Genomic DNA, 20,317 nt, shown 5'->3' with positions numbered 1-20,317 from the left:
TGCAGCAAGCCCTACGAAATACATCCCTTCTAACTGTCGGCTTCTACAGCATACTATGGCTTTGGCGATTTGAATGAAACATTCATGCATCTTTTTTTGTATTTACGTTCCCCATTTGTAAGCTTGAATCACCAATTGATAAATTATCTGAATGTATTTTCATAACCTTCCTCGTGTTTTCTCTCTCTCTCTTAATCCATTTGTTCTCTCTTTCTCTTTCAGTCTCTTTCTCTCTCTAAATTCTCTGTTTCTCCTCCAATCTCCCCATTTTTTTCTCTTAAATCCGAAACACATATCTCTTAGATCCAAACCATGTATCACATTCATAACACATAAAGAGAAAAATCCATCAAAAACCTTTTTGTTCCTTTCTTTCTAAATAACCCAAAACGAGAACCAACCAAATGACGGATATAAGCTCTTTCCCCCACTTGCAAACCTTAATGCCATCCCATGCCCATAAATCATCTCAACCAAACTGTTGGTTGCTCAAGACAAGTTTAGGGAGGATAAATATGAATCTCATAACCTTTTAGCCTCAGCACACCAAAATTGGAGACAATTTGAGGGATTTGATCTAATGCAAACACTTCGGGCACCATTAACAATTAGGCTACTCCACTTCCTCAAGTTATAAATTGTTAGGATCCCGCCTCAAGCAATCTCCTAAAAAAGCCCCGTGTGAGGATTCTTTTTTCTTCCAAATCTGCTTTCCAAGAAATTTTGAGATGACCTCATTCTAAGAAAGAAGATTATGTTGGAAGGATCTGAAAAAGAACAACTTCTGACAAGGCCAAAAAGAAAGATCAAGACCACCAAGGTCAAAATGGAAGGAGTCAAGAAGAGCCAGTAAAGAAATCATGTAATCAATCTCCCCATCACTAAGATTTCATGGCAGATGGATATCCCACAATGGAGAAGAGGACTCATGACTGACCACAATATCACTAACTGAAGCGTCCTTCATAACAAAAGCAAAGATATTACTGAATCACTCCTTAAGGGATCTCTCTTTACACCACAAGTCCACCCAAAAGCCAGAAGCCTAAGCATTGCTAAATTTAAACAATACCAAGTCAAAAAAAGAGCTTCAATCCTTACCAATCCAGGACATGAGCTTCGAAAGCTACTTCGCAAATAAAGCTTTTCATAGCAGACAAAAGTCATATTTTCCTATCTATTAATAGGATCTTATATAGTAATATCCTTCAACTGGCATGTAATGACCTGAATTTTCTCTAAACAAATTTTTCGTGTTTTGTATAGCTATTTAAACATGTATATGTATGCAGAGATATGTAATAAGGATAAAGACTAAGTTTTAAGGTAAACAGAGCGAAAAAGATGAGATTTAGAATAACCAAAATCCTTAAGAAGAGTTTTTCCCTCATAAGGGAAAGCTAAGTTTTTAAGCCCAAGAACGCTTCCTAAGGCTATAAAGACCTATAAAAGGTAAGTAAAATTCTTTGGAAAAGTAATAAAATAATTGGATGAGGAATCAGGAGAAAATATCTCGAGCGAGAGAGAAAATCTCCGGAAGAGCACTTTTTTACCCTTCTACATTGATTTGTATCTCGAGACTAAAGTACTTGAAATTTGAGACTCACATTTGGCTGAGTGTATGAAAAAAGATATTAAGGAAGAAGTGTGTGGAAAAAAAAAATATCCATAGAAGAAAATTTGGGAGAAATGAGGCCAAACCCAAAAGACATGCACTTCGAAGACAATCTCGACCTTTAGGGATTATTTGGACCATAAGTGGGCCAAATGGACCCGGATGAAGCCCAAAACAAAACCATGTGATAGTTGCCTACTTGAAGAACACGTGAAGCACAGGTTCGCCCAAAACGATTAAGAATTGAGCAAATTATAGAGTTTTGAAGTAAGGCTATGGGCATGGGCCTAACTTTGAGTGCGGTTTGGACCTTAGATGGGCCAAATGTGGTCGTTTTGAGCCCAAATTAGATCGGTAAATAGTCGAAACCAAGATGAACAAGTGAAGGTAAAATGGGCCGAAAACTCATAAGAATCGAGCGAGTTACGACTGCTTGAAGTGAAGGCATGTGCATGGAGTGCAATTTTGGGCCTTATGGGTTTAGGTGGGCCTAAGGCGGCCCCAAACATATCGAATGGAGCCCAAATTTGGAATACAAGCTCCTGCAAGATGGATAAGACATGGGAAGAGTGCGGATAAGATTAGAATATTCTACAATTACTTAAAGGCTAAGGAAATGAAGAGATAAGGATAAGGATGAAGCTTGAGGAGGTTTAAGTGGCCAATCACGTTTTACCACCTCTCCCATGCTTATCAACTTGCATGGACGTCCCTCCCTATAAATAGGGGTGTGGGAAGAAGGGAAAAGCATTCTAGAGTTGAGAGAAAGCAAGGTTAGAGAGAGAAAGAAGAGAGAGAAAGAGAAGAGGAAAAGGGAAGAAACAAAAGTGAGGGCAATTGATGGAATTTGGGAGTTTTTTCTTGAGAAAATTTTACCCTAATTGTGAGGAAGAGAGAGAAAGGAAGAAGGAAAAGAGAAAAATATAGAAAGAAAAGAAAATAAGAGCGAAAACTCACAACCAACCAAGGGAGAACCCACGGGCTTAAGGTGAGTTTTCTCTTTCATTTTAATTCCGTTTCTTCTGAAACTTTGAGAATAATTTTTAAGTGATATGAATAGTATTTCTGATGTCAAATGTCGCTTAAAAACATCACAGAACACGATCAGATTTTCGAGAGAAAAAGATTAGAAATTAAGCCAAGACCTGCCGAAGTTAAAGCAGCATGTCCTACAAGGTATATAGTTTCAAGTTTCTTTTCAAAGAAATAAATTTACCTATCATGAGGATATTTTTGAGCGTAAAATAATGATAATTCTAAAGAAAGATGTTGCCGAAATTTTGGTAGGAAATTAATGAAAATATAAAGGGAGACTCTGCTCGAGTGAAAAGAGAAAATTGAAGTATTTTTAAAGGAAGACTCTGACAGATGGACTAGAGAAAATTGAGAAAAATATAAGGAGAGATTGTCATAATAGAGAAAGCTTAAATTGAATGCATCGGACTCAAGGTAAGTGAATATTGTGATTACATGGCTTATATAGTTTTCAAGTGTTTTCTAGTGTTTTATACATATTATCATTTTTTAAATGCAAGTGTTTTGTGAAAATACTATTATGTTTTGAGTGTTATTTTACCCATGTATTTTTTAAAGTAATTTTGATAAGTGTGCATTACTTGTTATCGAGGTGAGCCGTTCCAAAAGCACCTGTATAATACTAGGCTTCAGTGTGCCCCTACCATTCCGTTTTTTGGTGTAGTGGAAAAGTGATAATTGTGAACTAATACATAACCGTTCTGTTTTCGGGTGTATGGAGAAGTATTAAGTGTTAAGTATGCGCCTATGCATGCATGGCAACAAGAAGATGTGAATAGCCCTCTATAACGATGATGAAATGGAGCTCACTGTACAATGTAGCAAAGTGCATCTATTTTCTAATTCTATGACATGTGGTTCGTTATACATTGTGGCGCACTATACCTGTTGAGTGATCTTATACATGTGAGAGAGTCTGGTATATGTGAGAGAGTAGCGCATTGTACAATGTAGCAATGTGTTTTCTGAATCGTGATTCTGATTTTAGTTTTTAACTTTGCATCTGTTTTTAGTGAAATTGAATATGTTTTCAAGAAAAGTATAGCAGATATATATGTTTTGATGTGTGTGAAAGCTATATATATTATATGTATTAGTTGTGTTGTCATAACATCTGCTTACTGCGATAGTATATCTCATTCCCCCATCATTTTCAGATAAGGAGCATTCTGCTGCAAAATAGTATGTAATACGAAAGAAAAATTGAGAAGTTAGAGATCAAGTTCCTAGTTTGTACTTTTGTTTTGTAAGGAAAAAAAAAATTTATAGTCTCGTATTGTATTGTAGCTGATGTACATTATTCAAGCAATGTACCACTTCTGCATACTCTGTATATAAATAAAAGTTAATATTTGTTATTTAATTAAGTGTAAAATGTAAGTGTGCTCCGAACACGCCCCAAAAGAAGAGGGGGTGGGCCGCGATATGGCATCCATGAGCAAACCAAGATATTTTAGAGGGAGGGAAGTGGCCATAAACCTTAAATGTTAGTTAACCCCAACAGCAGCACCAAAAGAGACCAATTCCAATTTACCTAAACTAATTCAAAGGAGGCTAGAAAAGACTTCAAAACAAGGGAGGATGCATTTAATATTCATTAAGACATCTGTACGAAGCTTGTAAAACAGTAGGGTATCACTGTCCAAAAGTAAGTAAATGATCTCTTTTCTAGAGCCCTTGCTACCAATAAAAAAATCCTTTGATGAGCAAAGAAGTATCCTATGAAAAGCCTCTAGGACTAAGATGAAAAGAAAGGAGACAATAGATCCCCTTGCCTGATACTTTAGAGTCAAAGAAGAAAAAAGAACCCCATTTAGAAGAATGGCAAATGAAAGGGTAGCAATACATCTTTCACCTATTCTCGTCAACAAGTATAACAGGGAAGACCAAAAAACATAATTGTAAGTGTTCTCAACATCAAGCTTACGTAAGAAACCTTGTTTCCCAAATCTAATAAACGGAATCCAATCACCTCATTAGCAATGTGAAAGATCTTTTGGATTCATTTTTCATGTTTTACAACAAAAGTTTATAAGAAATCTATTAATTTTGGAGAATATTGATTCTCTCTAAGCAAATCATTTCCATTTCCGCCTACAAGAAGAAGGTCGACAAGGCCAAGCTTATTCTCAATATCCTAGAATTCTCTAGTATAGGTGATGTAAGTGCTCCTGAAAGGCCTCTCAAAAACATCAAGGACCAAGGCGAATTGGTGGCTCTAATCCTCTATTAGCAGCTGTCTCTAATAAATTTCCGAATAACAAGTGTTCTAGATACTTCCTCCTATCTACGCCTAAGCTGTAATGGCCCTAATTTCATTATTTCTTCCCTAAAAAGTGATCTCATCCCTCATTTCATTATTCCTTCACTAAAAAGTGATCTGGGATGATAACTGGCAAAGATTCTCTTCTTCCACCTAGCCTCAGTGACTCTAAATGGATCAGAAGTCTTTTAAACACTTAGAACTCCACCCCAATTGATTTATGCAACTTATGATTTTACTCGCCCCCAATCAAATAATTCCCCTTTGTCAAACTTTGTGGACACCTCCACTTCACACAAAACTAATTCACCACAAGCAGATACGCATCCCACTTCAATAACCTGTGAGGGGTTCCTCACCAACCCAAACCACCATGTCTCCTTTACCCCTTTCAGGAGAAGAGACTACAAGTGCAAACACTCCACCCTCTTCCTCCATTCCCAAACTATGAAGAATGCAGAGAGGCATACTGTTGAGTGAGACGTAACAAAAAACTCCAGTCCCACTTTAGCAGAAGACGCAACAAAGATAGACTCTACATACCTTGCCTCCATGCCCATCCCAAGAAAAAGAAGAGGAGGAGGATTATCAAATCAGCCACAATAGATAATTAGTTCCAATGGTTGTTAGGTAACCGCATCACATTCTCGATCCGAAAATACATAGACACGTGACTTTTCGCTCCCTCTTACTGTAACAGAGATTGTGATTTGGCTTGTCACATATATAAGACGAAGATGATATACAAGAAGACATCCTGTCACCACTTTCTTTTAAGATAATGCACCTTACACAGCCTGGCCTTAGAGGGAGAGGTCCAGTGATGGGCCCTAGAGAAGACAAATTTTATAGATCCACTGCCCATTTACCATTTTCAAAGAAGGGAAAGCCTTTTATTCTAGTACGAACTGGCTTTAGCTACAAATAGCACATTTAGGATTCTTTTTCCCCCTTTCTCTGTTTGAAATTTAAAACTCTCAAAATCCTTCTGCACAAGAGTTGGCAAAGACACCACTGATGCAAACAAGTAGTGCCTGCCTTCTCCTTCACAGACAGGCGGACCAACAGCCTGCATTTGCAATAAGGGAAAGGAGCGACGGACTCAACCCTTTCCATGCCATCCAAGGAGCACAGCCACTGGGACATCCAGAATTGCTTGTTCAGTCAGTTCTGCTACAGCCCTCTCTTGCTGGGCATTTGCCGCCCCCACTCTAGCTGGACTTCTGCTTTACACTCTAACCAACAAGGGTCTGCAACACTTCTACTTTCCTTTTTATAAACTCAAGTCACAGACTGATGTTGACCACCAACAATATCTCCACCACCTATCTGCTCCAGTGCTGTAAGGGATGAGCTGCTTTTTATAGCTCCCCACATTCTTCTCCTCAAGTACCAGGAACCGAACTTCATTGCTCCTATCCAATAGGATGAAGAAAGAACAACTACCGTCTTGAGAACACTGCTCTAGAACTGGTGATCTTTAATCCAGAAAAAAACTCACAAAAGGATTTAAAAACCATCTAATTTCCTGATTGAAGTACAAAGAAAACCTTTCAATAACTGGGAATTTCCTTAGTGGATGAAGAGGCATTATTGTGGCTGAGAAGCGCAGCCACACAAGTTATCCAGAAGACAATACAAGGATCTTCTCTCTATAGAAAGAAGAGAGTAAAACTTCTAAGTTTTTAATTGTTCCTTCTTATATTAAACTGTCTTAACAGTCCAACTGCACATGTCATAAAAGATCTAGGATCCAAGTCATGAACTTACCCCAACCAAGCATCTTCTCTTCAACCTTCTTAAGTTTCTTTTTCTTCCTGCTGTCTACTTGTTTGGATATAAATTTTTCTCCTGCATTAGGTGAAATAAAACTAAATGTAACAAGATATCTTGACAGAAGTTTAAATCATCATAAAGTTGTTCTACATCCTATATGAAAAGGAGACAAATTTAGGATATCATCCAAGTAGATGATAGCACCATAGATAAAACTTAATACCTTTCTGCTCAAACTTAGCTCGAGATACTGACATTAGAAGCTTGTCATTTGGACGTAAAGGTGTCCCATCCAAAATTTGAATTGCTAGGTCAACTGAAGGTTCCTAATTTTCATGCATACATCATAAATGCCAAGCTAAAGGATGATGTCACATTGCTTTTGAAGTGTAAAGTACATAAAATACCTTCAAGTAAGTGACTAGTGCATCTCCTTTTTGTTTTCCGGTCAATCTGTCCATATAAATCTTCACACGAGGCTTTTTAGTTTCAGAATCCTACACATCATTGTGTGTCCTCATGAGCTATTTGATGTAATAAAGTAAATGACAAAATGAATATATATTAACATTAGCTGATCCAATAATAGAAATATCATTGAAGCACAAATTATGCCATACGTTTACAGATGAAATAACATCCTATCCATCTTTTCAAAGGGACACATTTTAGGTGCAGGGTTAATTATCGTGCAGTAACTAGTTGAGAGAATTAGAAGAAAATGGAGACAGGGAAGAGGAATATTATTTGGACTTGTTATCCATTGATGTCAATAAACTTATAAAGAACCTGTCAAGAACATGCAAGGCCAAATTGCAATACCTTCGTTACAGCTTGGCAGAGGGACTGATGTAGGACAATCAATTGCACAATCACTAACTAGTATGGTAATGACAACACCAGCTCAACAAAGTCCATGGATAACAAGAGATGAGCAGTTGGGGAGAAAGGACCCAGGAAGAGTTTAAGCAAAGGTGAGGGAAGTGGGAGAAGGAATAGAGGGAAAAAAAAGGGAAGAAGAAAAGGTAGGAGGAGGAGAGACGAGAAGAAGAAAAGGGTACAAGAGCATTGAGTAGAATTTTAAAGAAGACATTTGGTTCAAATTCTATCCCCAAAAAAAAAATACTTTTACATAAAATTAAGTGCCTTATATAGGAGGGCAAAAATGATTGGCAAAAGAATAATAGCAAGATGCAAACTAATAGTTCCAACGGGTTTAAATAGGTTAAGCAGGTTTAACCTGTTTGGACACAATTTTTTGATGGGCCAAAAGGGGTCTAACTCGAAAATAACCCAAACTTGTATACTAAATCCAAACTCATTTAACTTTGTATTTAAATGAGTGATTTTAGTAGGTTGTTTGCAATTTTGCAAACCCTCCCTAATTGAGTAGAATAAAAGGAATGACTCTTAAATAGGAAACAAAGGTTGTAAAACAAAAAGTCCCACATTAAATAGAAAACAAAAGGAATGACCCTCAAATACAAAAAAAAGGTTGTCAAACCAAAAGTCCCACACTCTCCCAAAAGAAAACAAAAAAAAAACTCAAAACCCCAGATTTGCAAATAACCCAAAATTGAGATAATCATGGGTCAGATGCGCCTTACCATACCCACCCTGTTAGATACATCCTTCACATGTACTTGTCCCATGCCTTGGGCAGGTATAGATTTATATAATTGCCCCTGTCCGACGGTTAATGCCCGCCAACTATCACCTGTCCCATAAGTAACCAACCATTTACCCATGCCTCTGCCATATGCTTTACCCTCTTTACTGCCCGGGTTGTAGACAAATCCTAGAAATCTCAGTAGCCCTAGTATACCTTAAGAGTCTTTCCTAAGGGAAAAGAAACTTCTCAGAATATTAATGCACCAAGATTAAGATAAATGCGTAAATATTAGTAAATGTAACTTACAAATCAAATCCAAAACCAAAAGCAATTAAACAAAATTCAATCATTATAACGTACAATCATTATAAGTTATGTACTTTCACAAGCTAAATGGAAACAGAATTACACTAATAACAGAGTACAAAATTACAAAGGAGACAAAACCTACCGAGATTTGCCTAAGAAAATACAAAAAGAAAACTCAACAAAACAGAAATTAAAGCAACACGAAACAGAGGAAACCAAAAATTGCAGAGGTATGTTCACTGGTGCAGTAGAAAAAGGCAATCTAGAGCATACCACCTCTGACCAACAACCTTATTAACTCAAGAAAATCAAGATAGAAGTCACCTTTCATGACTAACACATTTAGATCCTAGATCTGAGGCAAGCTGCAAAGGAATAATGATGGTCTAGGAGATGGCTGAGACCACCATATGTGGAAAATTTGCCTGGTGTCTATTGGTTACTAGTCACGATGCAATAAACAGATGAGGACAGAGGGATTGTGACTTCACAAGAAGGCTGTGAAGTGTGAAGAGAGAATGGTAGAGAACCGCAAAGAGACGGTTTGCTTGGCTGACAAGAGTGCGATAGCCCTGTGAGAATGAAAGAAGAGAGGAGGATAGATGGTGAGGTGAAGGCTTGGCGGTGGTGAGACGTGGAATGTGAGAAGGGAGACTGAATGAAAAACCCTAACTTAACACACATATTTAATTTTTTTTTTATGAAATAACACAGATATGTAACGGCACATATGTAAAAACATAAAGGCATCAGACTAATTTTAGAGCAAGGAAAATAAACAGGACAGAAAAGGTACAGGACGAGTAATAACAATATCCAATACCTGCCTACAGCCACTGCAGGTACAACTACATACAATCCATATCCACCTTACAACTTATTATTTTCACCAGTTTTTTGGTCTCAAAAAGGGTGTATAGGGCAGATTAGTGAATAACTCATCCTAATGAACATCGCTTATCCACAAAGCAGCTAAGGGGACAAAGAGATTAATTTAAAAATTAGTACTAGGGCATTTTGAAGAAAAGAAGAGAAAACATGTCTTCTTCTTTGGATGATGAAGAATTGACAAAGAACAGAAAAGAAACTACTTGCAATCCTTTGTTTGGCTAAGTAGTATGAAAGAAAGAATGCATTATCACAAATATAATTTTAGTTATTGAGCATGTATGCCTGCCAAATTATTTTAATGTACCCGACATTTATTGAATCTTGAAATTAATGTGTAGAGATTGTACTGCAAACACTTACCAACCTACTTGAAGCCAAATTTCTGAATAATCTACAATGAAACTTAAGTTGAAAAGGTAGAAAATATTCAATATTCAACAAAAAAAAATATTGATGATAGCCTAAGTACATCATTCCTTTCGTTAGAAAGTATGCGCAAGTTCAAGTTCCATTCAAACATCAAAGTGGAATTCAAGCATGTCAGCTACAAGAAAATGTGATGTATGATAGAATATGCAAAAGAGAAACTATACCTCTTTTATTATGCCACATTTAGAAAAGACTCTCACCACCTGCAATGTACCTCAAAAAGTTAGCACCATTACAAAAAAGATAGGTAAGAGTAAAACAGTGACTGTGACTTACTTCGTCGACAGTGGCATCATCAGGTAAACCGGTAACATAAATATGTGGATTGACTTTCAATTCAAACCAAGAATCGGGAGGCTTGTTAGCTTCCTGAAAGGTAATAGTGTAAAGTTTTTTAAAATAAAAAGTATAGTATGATATAACATCACAGCACGATGGAGGTACCAACCAATGTACAAAAAAAGTATTTACATGTCAATTAGAAAATAAATCAAGTCTCCAAAATCCTTTATCATATAAAGAGAATGACTCTAACCAAAAAATCCATGGTCTAAAACCATCTATCTTTAATCCCATCAAATTCATCTCTTACCCCCTCAAAAGCTCATCTCTTATCCCCTCAAAAGCTCTCTTATTCCTTTCTTTCCACACCCCCCAAAAGATAGCAAGGGTGACGAGACTCAGACTTGTCTTCCCTCTACTAAGACCCCTAAGGACCCAAATTTATTCCCTTACTAAGCTAGCCATCGCCCAATTGATCATCAGTAACCCGTAAGTCATGATTGCAAAAGAAGTTGTAGTGATACAAGAGTTGATTGCCTAAACCATTTGTCCCTGAAACCCAATCTCCTCAACATATAATCAAGAAAGCCCCCTTTTTGATCCACCTAGATCTCAATTTTTCTCTCCATGATATCCCCTCCCCTCCTTGCTCCACTTTTTAATTTCAATCTTCATTACTTTCATCTTTTGGTCCACTCTAAAGCTAGTATTACCATTCACCGTAATCTCTCTCTACCATTCACTAATCTTATTTCAAAAACCATTAATTTTCAACCATTTACTTTTTTTTTTTAAATAAAAAGAATTTTCAACAATTTATCTTCAGACCTGAATGGGTAAAGACCCCACTTGATCACATTAGAGACAAGACAAATAGGAAAATGATCAGAGATGGTCCTTACAGAAGTTTTTGGCATAGACCCATTATTTGTAGTTGGCAAGAAAGTGATAACAAAAACCTGTCAATTTTTAAACAAACCGGGCTAAGTCTCTAATTGGACCAAGTCCATTAACCACCTATAAGAGGTAAATTCAATCATTCAAGTCTATCAAGGATCTCCTTAAGCTCTTCTATGCAAATCTTCAAAAAATTGCTCTCCGAACCTTTCATGTATGTTCAAAACCACATCGAACAGCAAGTCCATTTCTCATTTTTGCTTGCAAACCTTCAAGTCCTTCGACAGCAAAACCCTCTCTCTCTCTTTACTTTTGCTATAGACACCAGCGAACAGCTATTTCCATCCATTTCTATGATCTTCAAAGAGGCATGAAGTAGAGCATTCTCCCAACATCACCTCCTCACATTTGAGAACCTCATCCTTCTAAAGGACCAAAATCCTTCCAAATGCTCCTCTCACAGGTAGATCTTTCCAACCTATCGCTCTAATCTTCCAAAGGGCCCAGATAATCCTGTCATAAATGGATTCCATTTTAAATTCCTGATGGCAAATCAAATCAAATTTTTATTTATTCATAGAGCCCTTAATAACCTGTCTCTTCTTATGCTGGTTTACGCCCCAAAAGTTCTAAGAAATGATGCAACAAAGCATAGATTAAGCATTTCCAAACACCCCCTCTCCCTTATTTTTTCCTTCTCTCAGATTGTCAAAATTAATGCTAGACTACACCTTCTCAATTCTCTAGAACCCTCCACCCTCTATCTATTTTTGGCTTTTGCTTTTAACATCTCCCCTCTCACCTTCTCCTTCTTTCTTTTCCCTATTTCCTTAAAAGCTCCATAGCCTACTTCTTTAATTCGTCGAAAATGATCTCAAACATGCTACTGATCTTTTTAATATTCTGAATGACTCATCTTGAATTTTCTTCCTCGGACAAGTCTCTAATCTTCTCCCTCACTTCCTCTTCCACCATTATTCCCCCCTCTGCATCACAAGCCATTTTCTCCCAGCTAGGTGTGACTACTAGCACCTCACTCTCCATGGAACCTAATGCAAAATCTAGAACCAACAATGTGATCAAAACCTTTGCATATATATTAGCATGCAGAATCATAAAATTCTCAACAAATCCTCCTTACTTTACCAATAATTTACTTGGAATTATGAGATAAGTTAATTGGGATAGTGTGAATTGATTAAAAACGACACAAATACGAACTTTATAAATTAGAAATCAATTCGAAAGAAAATTGATAAAACGTCATAAGGGGTTACTTTGATAAGTTGAATCAATCCTCCACTCAACAAAATAGTTGAAGAACCTCTCGGAGTAATCTCAATAGCCAATACTAAAGCAACTTGAATAATTTTTATTAATCTCAAAAAGTGAACTTGATTACAAACTAAGGACAAAGCCTTTATATAGTATTTCACCGAATTTATCTACTTAAAAATAAGGACTAAAGTCCCAATAAAATCTTAATTTAATTACAAATCAAATTGCATAAAATAATAATTCAAAGAAATTAAAATTAACTAGGATAGTGTCTTCTCCTCTCATAGCTGAATCTTGGAGTCAAAATTGATTTGAAGTATCATGATGCATCTTGAATTATTCTTCTCTTAATTAATTAAGTAATTGAAGAATTTTGGTTGAAGAAGGATGAAACTTGTGATCTTGGATCATGAAACACATGGAGAATCCGACTAGGGAGGAATTTCACCTTGGCCGAAACTTCCTTGAATTCTATCCTTCTCCTGATGAAGTTATCTTTAACTTGAGATCTCTTTTCAATTTATGTATAACTCCTTATGTAATGAATTTCACCTAGAAAGAAAGTAAAGAATACAAAAAATATGTGTGAGCAAAGAGGAAAATTCCCCTCGGATTGGATTCCTTATGAGGGGTGGGAATCCTCAAGCCACGGGATTGCTTTCCCGCAGGTTTCGGATTGCTTTCCCCGCAATTCCTTCTTGCCTAAGGATCCTTCTTCTTCTTCTTCTAATTCTTAGACTTTTCTTTATCCTCTTCATGCCGCTTATCTAAGTCAAAAGAGACTCTTGAAGCTAATCCGAAAGAGGAGAGTTTGAGTGAGGACTCTCCTCATGGGTAAGGGAATCCTGTGCAGGCAGGACTCCTTTCCCTCGCATCTGCTCGGCTACATGTGCGAAAGGGACAATTCACACATGGTCACATGCTTGTATGGCGATCTGGGCCTTCTTGGCCGAATGGTCTAGCTTCTTTTCTCCTTGAACCGATGCTTGGTCCCTCCTAATCCCATTAAGCCCATGAGTGGCCTTATTTACCCCAAGCCCGCGACTTTGGATTTCTTTGGGTCTTCAATTGGACTTCCCTTGTTGCGAGGCCGGTCTAGGAAACCCCCTTGGACCAAAAACCAAATCTATCATGTAGTGGAATTCACAAGACTCCTTGTGGAAGGAGAAATCCCTCTTCCCGCAGGCAGCTTCTCCTTCCCGCAGATCCTGCGCGCGTGTGCTATGCTCGCACGTTGTGCCTGCAGATGCTCTTGTGTGCTGGCCTATGCACGCGGCTTCATAACTGCATGCGCATGCGCAAGCACTATGCACGCGAGTATTCTTCCCACCAGCTGCCGCTTGCTTACAGGTTCCCTACACTTTGCGAGAATCTCCCAATTTGCGAACTTTCTTCTTCCCCGCATGTGAGCATTACTTCTCGAGATTCTAATTGGACTTTGGAGTGTGTTTTTTTGGCCTAGTCAGGATCACATAAAAACCACCGCCAAAATTTGGATGGAACCCTCCTTTTAAATATCAGCAACGTCGCTATCAACCATCGAAGCATTGGCTTCAATCCCCTTTCTCCCTACCCGATCCTTCCTCCTTTTGATCACCAATAGACTCCCCCACTCTTCTATCCTTTTTTTTAGATAAGAAGTATATAATTCTATTACTATAAATACCAAAGAGGTGCAAATCCATTTGCAAGAATATTTAAAAGTTAACCATCATCTCTATCAACTCACCAAAATCCTACATGGGTTGCAAAAATTGACCAATAACAAAAAAAACTAGGGTCTAAAACCATCTAACTCCAATTTTCTGTTATCCTCTCCATCATCATAAACAATGTGACCATCCACCTTCGCCGTCAATCAATAAAGTTCTTGCTCAACCCCAATATGCTTTGCAGGTTTGAGCCTTTTTTTTGGGTCACAGATCCCCAGATCCATTTAATCCAAGACCCAGTCTTCTAACCCGTCTCCTAGGCTCGACCCACTTGGCCTGTTTCCCTTTCCCGACCCATGTAAAATATTTATAAAGCCCATAACATGAGCAGGCTTTAACGAAAAAATCCATGACATGAGCAGGCAGTTTTAATCCAATCAAGCTTTCATTTAATCTTCGTAAAACCACTACCATTAATCACATCATTACTGCCTCTATTGTTGCTTTACTCAGTGAAATGGGACAACCAGAAGACCAAGGCACTCCAAATGATATTGGAAATTACCATATAAGAACTGGAAGAGAAGACCACAGAGGGTTTGATTCTAGAACCCACAACATTTATTAAACTCAAGAGAATCCAACATGTATTATGCCCCTAAGGCACGTCTACACATTAGTGACTAGTGATGAGTAAAACTGGTCGTAATGAAACGAAAATGAAAATAAACAGGCAGTGAAATGATGATTTCTAGAAATTGTAGAATTATAGATATGGTAGGGGTAGGGGGGCAGAGAACCTTCTTCTCGGTTTGTTTTTCTGGTAATTTTCTCTTGGCACTATCTTTTGCTTCTGCTACTCCTCTGATTCCACTTACTTCTTTTCCAGAGGCATTGGCAACATTTATGGTTGGAAAGACTTCTTCTTGTTGTAAGAAAATCATCTCTTCCATCCCATATTTCTCCGTGCTTGATGCATCATCCTGTGGTCCATATAACATCAGTGAATGATATTACATTAATATCTGGAATAACATCTACATTTTTTTCGTTAAAAGGATGAAAGAAATACAAATATGAAAAAATCCAAAATTAGATAAGAAACACATTAGTTAAGACATCCCTGATATTGAATAAAAAGCTATCAGCAACTCAGAAAGGGAAAAAAATAAGAGAAAGGAAAAAAGAAAATAAGTACTTATATAATCTTTTATGTAGTAACAATAATAACTCAACAAAAACAAGAGAACCAACAAGAGGATCATGTTTTCCCTTCTTTTCATTTTAACTGCTTCCTTTTAAATAGAGAGAATTTAACTGAAATCTGTTAACAATTAGTTCCATCAGCTTTTGGAGCAATGGACACATAACAACCCACAAAGCACATTACTCTCCACTAACATGCCAATTTCTCAGGTGTCTTCCCATTGCTTTTTTACCAGGACAAAAAGAAGTCTCTTCGCAGAATTACAGTCCAAAGGTCTCTAAGACAATGACTCCCAGGATCTAAAGAACCACAGAGAATTGCTTGAATGCCAAATTTAAATGCATAATCTTCACTTTTACGAGAGTAAACAAGGAACTTAATACAATTATAATAAACACACTAGTTGACGCGCATGAATTTCAAATACTAACTCCCATACACTGCGCCAAGAACAACTGAGTGGTGAAATTCTAATATTTCAAAATTTGTAAGAAATTGTTAGAAATTAATCATAATCTTATACATTTGATAGATAATTAAACTAACTTCATTCATATCTTCAATTCCACAACTATAGATTTGTTTCCTACATGTCAACTAAGAAATCAAAAAAAATATCCAATATGAACTTGAAATTGAATTTATTTGAAAATTTAAAATACTATTTTCATCCAAATTTCTATCATATTCATATTATATTCTCATTCATATTCTATGTATTAGAATGTAAACTAAATTCAACGTAAAATGATTCATAAGATAGTGGATAGCCTTCCTTTCCATTATAAAAAGACATATGATAAATCAAGCGGAAGATCCAAGCACTAACCTGAGGAACCCACGCCCCAAGATTCTTATCCCACTTGTACCTAGTTCCATCATCATCAGTGAATTCTTCTTCACCATCTGGTGGTGTAAAAGCACTATCATGATAATCTCCCCCAAACTCACCATGACTACTAGAAATAGACCCAGTCTTCAATAGTTCTGCCTCTGCTTCAGCCTCCTTAATCTCCTTTTGCCATTTTTCAAACTCATCATCAGCATTGGTAGAGACTGCATAAAGCATAACATGGTAAGAGATTACCCCAATGCATATAATATTATCATCAATGAGCAAGGAGGGATGTCCTTTAACCTGCAGTAGTATAATTTACTTCTTCTTTGCTAAGATATCTAGTCTTTAGTCCAGCTAACTCTGCTCCCCCCTCTTTAACCTCATTCTGCAATTTCTCAAGCTTGGAAGGTGCTACACATAGAAAACATCATAAGGATCACTAGTTTTATGAAAAGAGGTGTCATTCAAAATAAACAAAAGATGCAAAAAGAATAGGACAGGGGAGGAGAAGGCACCCATAGTATAGTCAACTGCCAGTTGAGAAATTCCAGACATCAACCAAGGAATGGAAGATAAAGGCTGCCATTCGCTTCTTCCCTCAGACCATACAAGTGTACTCTCTAAGAGGAACCCGTTTAAGCAATGCTCTGTGCAGGCGAAGCAAATAAGGAAAGCAGAGGATTCAGTAGCTCATTAGACCAATTGAACATGTTACAGATGGAACAATTGTCCTGAAACCTTGCTATTGATTACTTGTACAACTGAAATTCAAAAAGGAGAAATTAACTAGTGAATTTCAGTACTAAAATATTTGTAATTTCAAGCTATAGCCAATTGGCATGATGAAAGAACTGAAGGCTCTATATTTTTGTTTACAATTTCCTTTTGCCATAAAGTAGTCCTCCAAATTCATTACAGTAAAGTATTAAAAATAATTCACAAGGATTAAAAAGTCAGGAGTAAATCAGAAAATTCACTAGTTATTTCAATCAACATTTGTATAACTCACCACGCAGCTCAGAAGAAGTGTAGGGGCCAACATGTTGTTGATTTTCGCCAAGAACATACCAGCCAACTTCAGCAACTTTATCAATGTTCTCACCAACACCATTCTGCTCACCTACATAATCAATGAAAACACCTGATTAATCTTCCTTTATTTTGTTTCAACCACCGACACCTCTCTGATTTGCGTACGCCATTCAACCATTGCATCTAACTACCACTAGATGCAACGAGATAACTACAATCAATTAACACCATGCTCAATTTTTAAGAGTGTTTCAGACTGCTTGTTTCAAACTTATAACCACTTTTAAGGTGTTTATCTTGATCTCTCCATTTGCAACATTAAAAAAAGAAGGTAGTAGTCGTTCTGAAAAGTTGCTAAAAAAAGCATTTCATTCTCCACTTTTTTTATATAACAGAATTACTTAAATACCACTTCATAACCAGTTTTAGTTGCTTTATTTTTTAATCTCTACGATTGGTGACATTAGAAAAAAAGTACTTGTTGGGTTCTTAAAAGTGAGAAAGTAAAAAGAACAAGCATTTTATTCCCAACTTTTTCCTATCTAACAGATTTACTTAACTACCAATTTTATATCCACTTAAAATTAACAATTTTATATACTTATTAACATACTCGTAATAAAAAAAAATATATATATAATCATTTTCATGTTCATAAAAAAAGTAACTGTTTATTTTAATAATTAATATCTTATTGTAAAAATTTAAAAAAAAATATTTAATTTATTTCTACTATATTTTTAGTGTTACAAATAATTCATATATATACAAGAATTTCTAAGTACAAATAAGGAAATTTTCCTTATATTAGAAATTAATAATAAGAGCTATATAAAAAAAATATCTCAATTATTTAGGTAACAAAATATTCATGTCAACACTTCCCCTCAAGTTAGTACGAAAATATCATACATGCCCAACTTACATATCAAGTTCTAAAGAGTTTTATTGCAAAGTTCTTTAGTGAAGATATCTGTCATCTGATTGTTAGAAAATACATGATATAAGCATAAGGACCACTTTCTCTTTTATGAAGTGATGGTCAATCTCAATATGTTTCGTCCGGTCATGTTGAACTAGATTTTGGGTAATACTAATGTCTGTTTTATTGTCACAAAACAATAATAGACTTCTTTCTTTAAACAATTTTAATTTACTCATTAATTACTGCAACCATAATAATTCACATACCCCTTGAGCTATTACTCTATATTCTATTTCAGCAGTAGAACGGGCAACTACACTCTACTTTTTACTTTTCTATGTAACCAAGTTGTCATCAACAAGTATGCAATAACCAATAATTGACCTTCTATCATTTAGAGATTCAGCCCAATTGGTATCTGTAAATACTTCTATCTTAAGATGACTATTTTTGAAAAAGAGTAAACATCTTCCTTGTGCAGAATTTAGATATCGAAATATTCAAAAGACGGCATGTAAATGAGTCTCGTAAAGATCATGTATGATGCAGACATAGGTTCAAAAGGCATTAAAGAGAAGCATGAATAAGATATTACAATGTCAGCTTGTCTAATCACAAGATTTCAAGCCAAGAAGCTAAAACATAAGTTTCAAAACTTTGTACAAAAATGGATACAACAAGAACTTAGTATATGTGGATTGTTTGAAGAATCAAATAAGCCAAAAAAATCATTAATTTCGTCTAAGTGTATAGGCAGAATTTAAAATGACTGTCTAGGATCATTTGGTTATTTCTTAAATAATTAAATTATATTTATGTTTTCCTAAATCATTTAAAACTATATTTCTCTAGATTATTTAATAACATGTTTCCCTCGATCATTTAATACTATATTTTCTTAAGTCATTTAAATTATATTCATGTTTTCCTAAATCATTTAATTATGTTCATATTTTTCGAAGTCATCTAATTATGATCTTTTGGCAGAATCTATGTGTTTTAACATATTAATATCTCATTTTCAATGTAATATGATACACTTCGATTATTGAATGAATTTCATTGCATTTGGTAGAACTTTGACAAGTGAGAATTCTTATTCTTCTTGTTGCATTAAAAATTGAATTAACTCATCAAGGTATCTTGTGGCATTCATTCATTCTTACTTCTTTCATCCCAATCACTCAAGTTCTTAATTACAAGTTAGTTGTGGGTTTGGTAGGAAGGATTTGTTTAGGGTTCTAAGTTATCTATGCTAAATATATATGTGGGGTTCTAGATGTAATTTTTAATTCTCAGGTTCCGCATTAGTTTGGTAACAGAGCTTTAGCCTTGGATAAATCCCTAGGTATCATTTGTGTTCGATTTACCTAAGTTTATCTTCTTGTTCTTATTTGTTTACACTGTTCAACGTCTATCTTTGTTGTTTTTAATTCTGGTTGCACCTTTTTCTTATTCTTCAATTCTATGTCCTTTATTTTTTCATATTTTGTTCTTGTTAGCCGAATTAAAAAAAAAAATCAAAAAAATAGTCAAAAAAAAAGAGAAAATCAAGAAAAGAAATATCATAATCGGCTTCTATTGCAAAAGAGAAAATGTGTGTTCATAGAACTCTCAATTTTATCCATTTTAGTCAAAGAGCATTCACTTCACATATATTGCCACAATAGCATAGTTTTTATTATCTAAAGCGTAGCTTACATTGGGAATATATTATCAGTTTACATATTCAGATTTCTCATTATGAGTGATCTGAATTCTATTATCATTAAACGAAAATCGTTTTCTTGCATTCTTAGTTTTATTTCTTCATATACCTCTCATTTCCATTACACTACAAGTAGCTAATTGCATCTTACTTACTTTAATTAATTTAAAGAAACGCATTCACCTTAATCTGTGTGTTTAGATTCTATTCTTGTTTATCTAGTTTTCATATACTGTTAATTACTTACCTTCTCATTCATTAGGATTCCTTGAAGTGTTACATAAACAACTACTTGCTTATCTTGATTGAGTTGCTTTCAATTCTTAAATACAGCTTGAAGAAGATAACGGAATGAGGGTGTGAGCGTAGAAGATGATTAAAGCCAAAATCTTGAGTAAAAGCACGAGTGAAGTGACAAATCTGTTCGAGAGTGAAACACGTAAGGGAGTGTTGTAAGGAACTTTCTTTACTAACATTTTTCTTACAGGTTTTACATCATATCAAATTCTGAAAGTGAGAAGCGTGAAATAACCAGGAATAACATAGCTTTTATGCTAGAAGCAATGCA

At 35.8% G+C, this 20,317-nt stretch overlaps 1 protein-coding gene and 1 long non-coding RNA gene across 6 annotated transcripts in view; one reads left to right on the top strand and one right to left on the bottom strand.

Annotated features, from left to right (window-relative positions):
• The window catches only part of ELF9 (RNA binding (RRM/RBD/RNP motifs) family protein), a 45,379-nt gene that overhangs the window by 10,601 nt on the left and 14,461 nt on the right, over positions 1–20,317 (bottom strand). For 4 of the 5 annotated variants that reach the window (XM_088220421.1, XM_088220433.1, XM_088220415.1 and 1 more), the window contains 10 exons: positions 17,094–17,204; positions 16,600–16,731; positions 16,385–16,495; positions 16,076–16,302; positions 14,840–15,022; positions 10,207–10,299; positions 10,095–10,133; positions 7,097–7,186; positions 6,913–7,015; positions 6,684–6,764 (listed from right to left, as the gene is read on the bottom strand). In XM_088220421.1, coding sequence (XP_088076547.1) covers positions 6,684–6,764; positions 6,913–7,015; positions 7,097–7,186; positions 10,095–10,133; positions 10,207–10,299; positions 14,840–15,022; positions 16,076–16,302; positions 16,385–16,495; positions 16,600–16,731; positions 17,094–17,204 — 1,170 coding nt within the window. Of the gene's footprint in view, positions 1–6,683; positions 6,765–6,912; positions 7,016–7,096; positions 7,187–10,094; positions 10,134–10,206; positions 10,300–14,839; positions 15,023–16,075; positions 16,303–16,384; positions 16,496–16,599; positions 16,846–17,093; positions 17,205–20,317 lie in introns of all 5 variants that reach the window. The other variant, XM_088220424.1, reaches the window with a different exon arrangement.
• On the top strand, positions 2,469–3,583 carry LOC148270359 (uncharacterized). The gene is made up of 3 exons (XR_015819326.1): positions 2,469–2,603; positions 2,713–2,791; positions 2,903–3,583. It is a non-coding gene; the product is annotated as an uncharacterized LOC148270359 (long non-coding RNA).

The sequence above is a fragment of the Carica papaya genome, chromosome 1, assembly GCF_054855325.1.
Source record: "Carica papaya isolate Zhongbai chromosome 1, ASM5485532v1, whole genome shotgun sequence".
Lineage (NCBI taxonomy): Eukaryota > Viridiplantae > Streptophyta > Magnoliopsida > Brassicales > Caricaceae > Carica > Carica papaya.
Note: the sequence above shows the minus strand (reverse complement) of the source record. Positions and strands in the feature narration are given on the sequence as shown.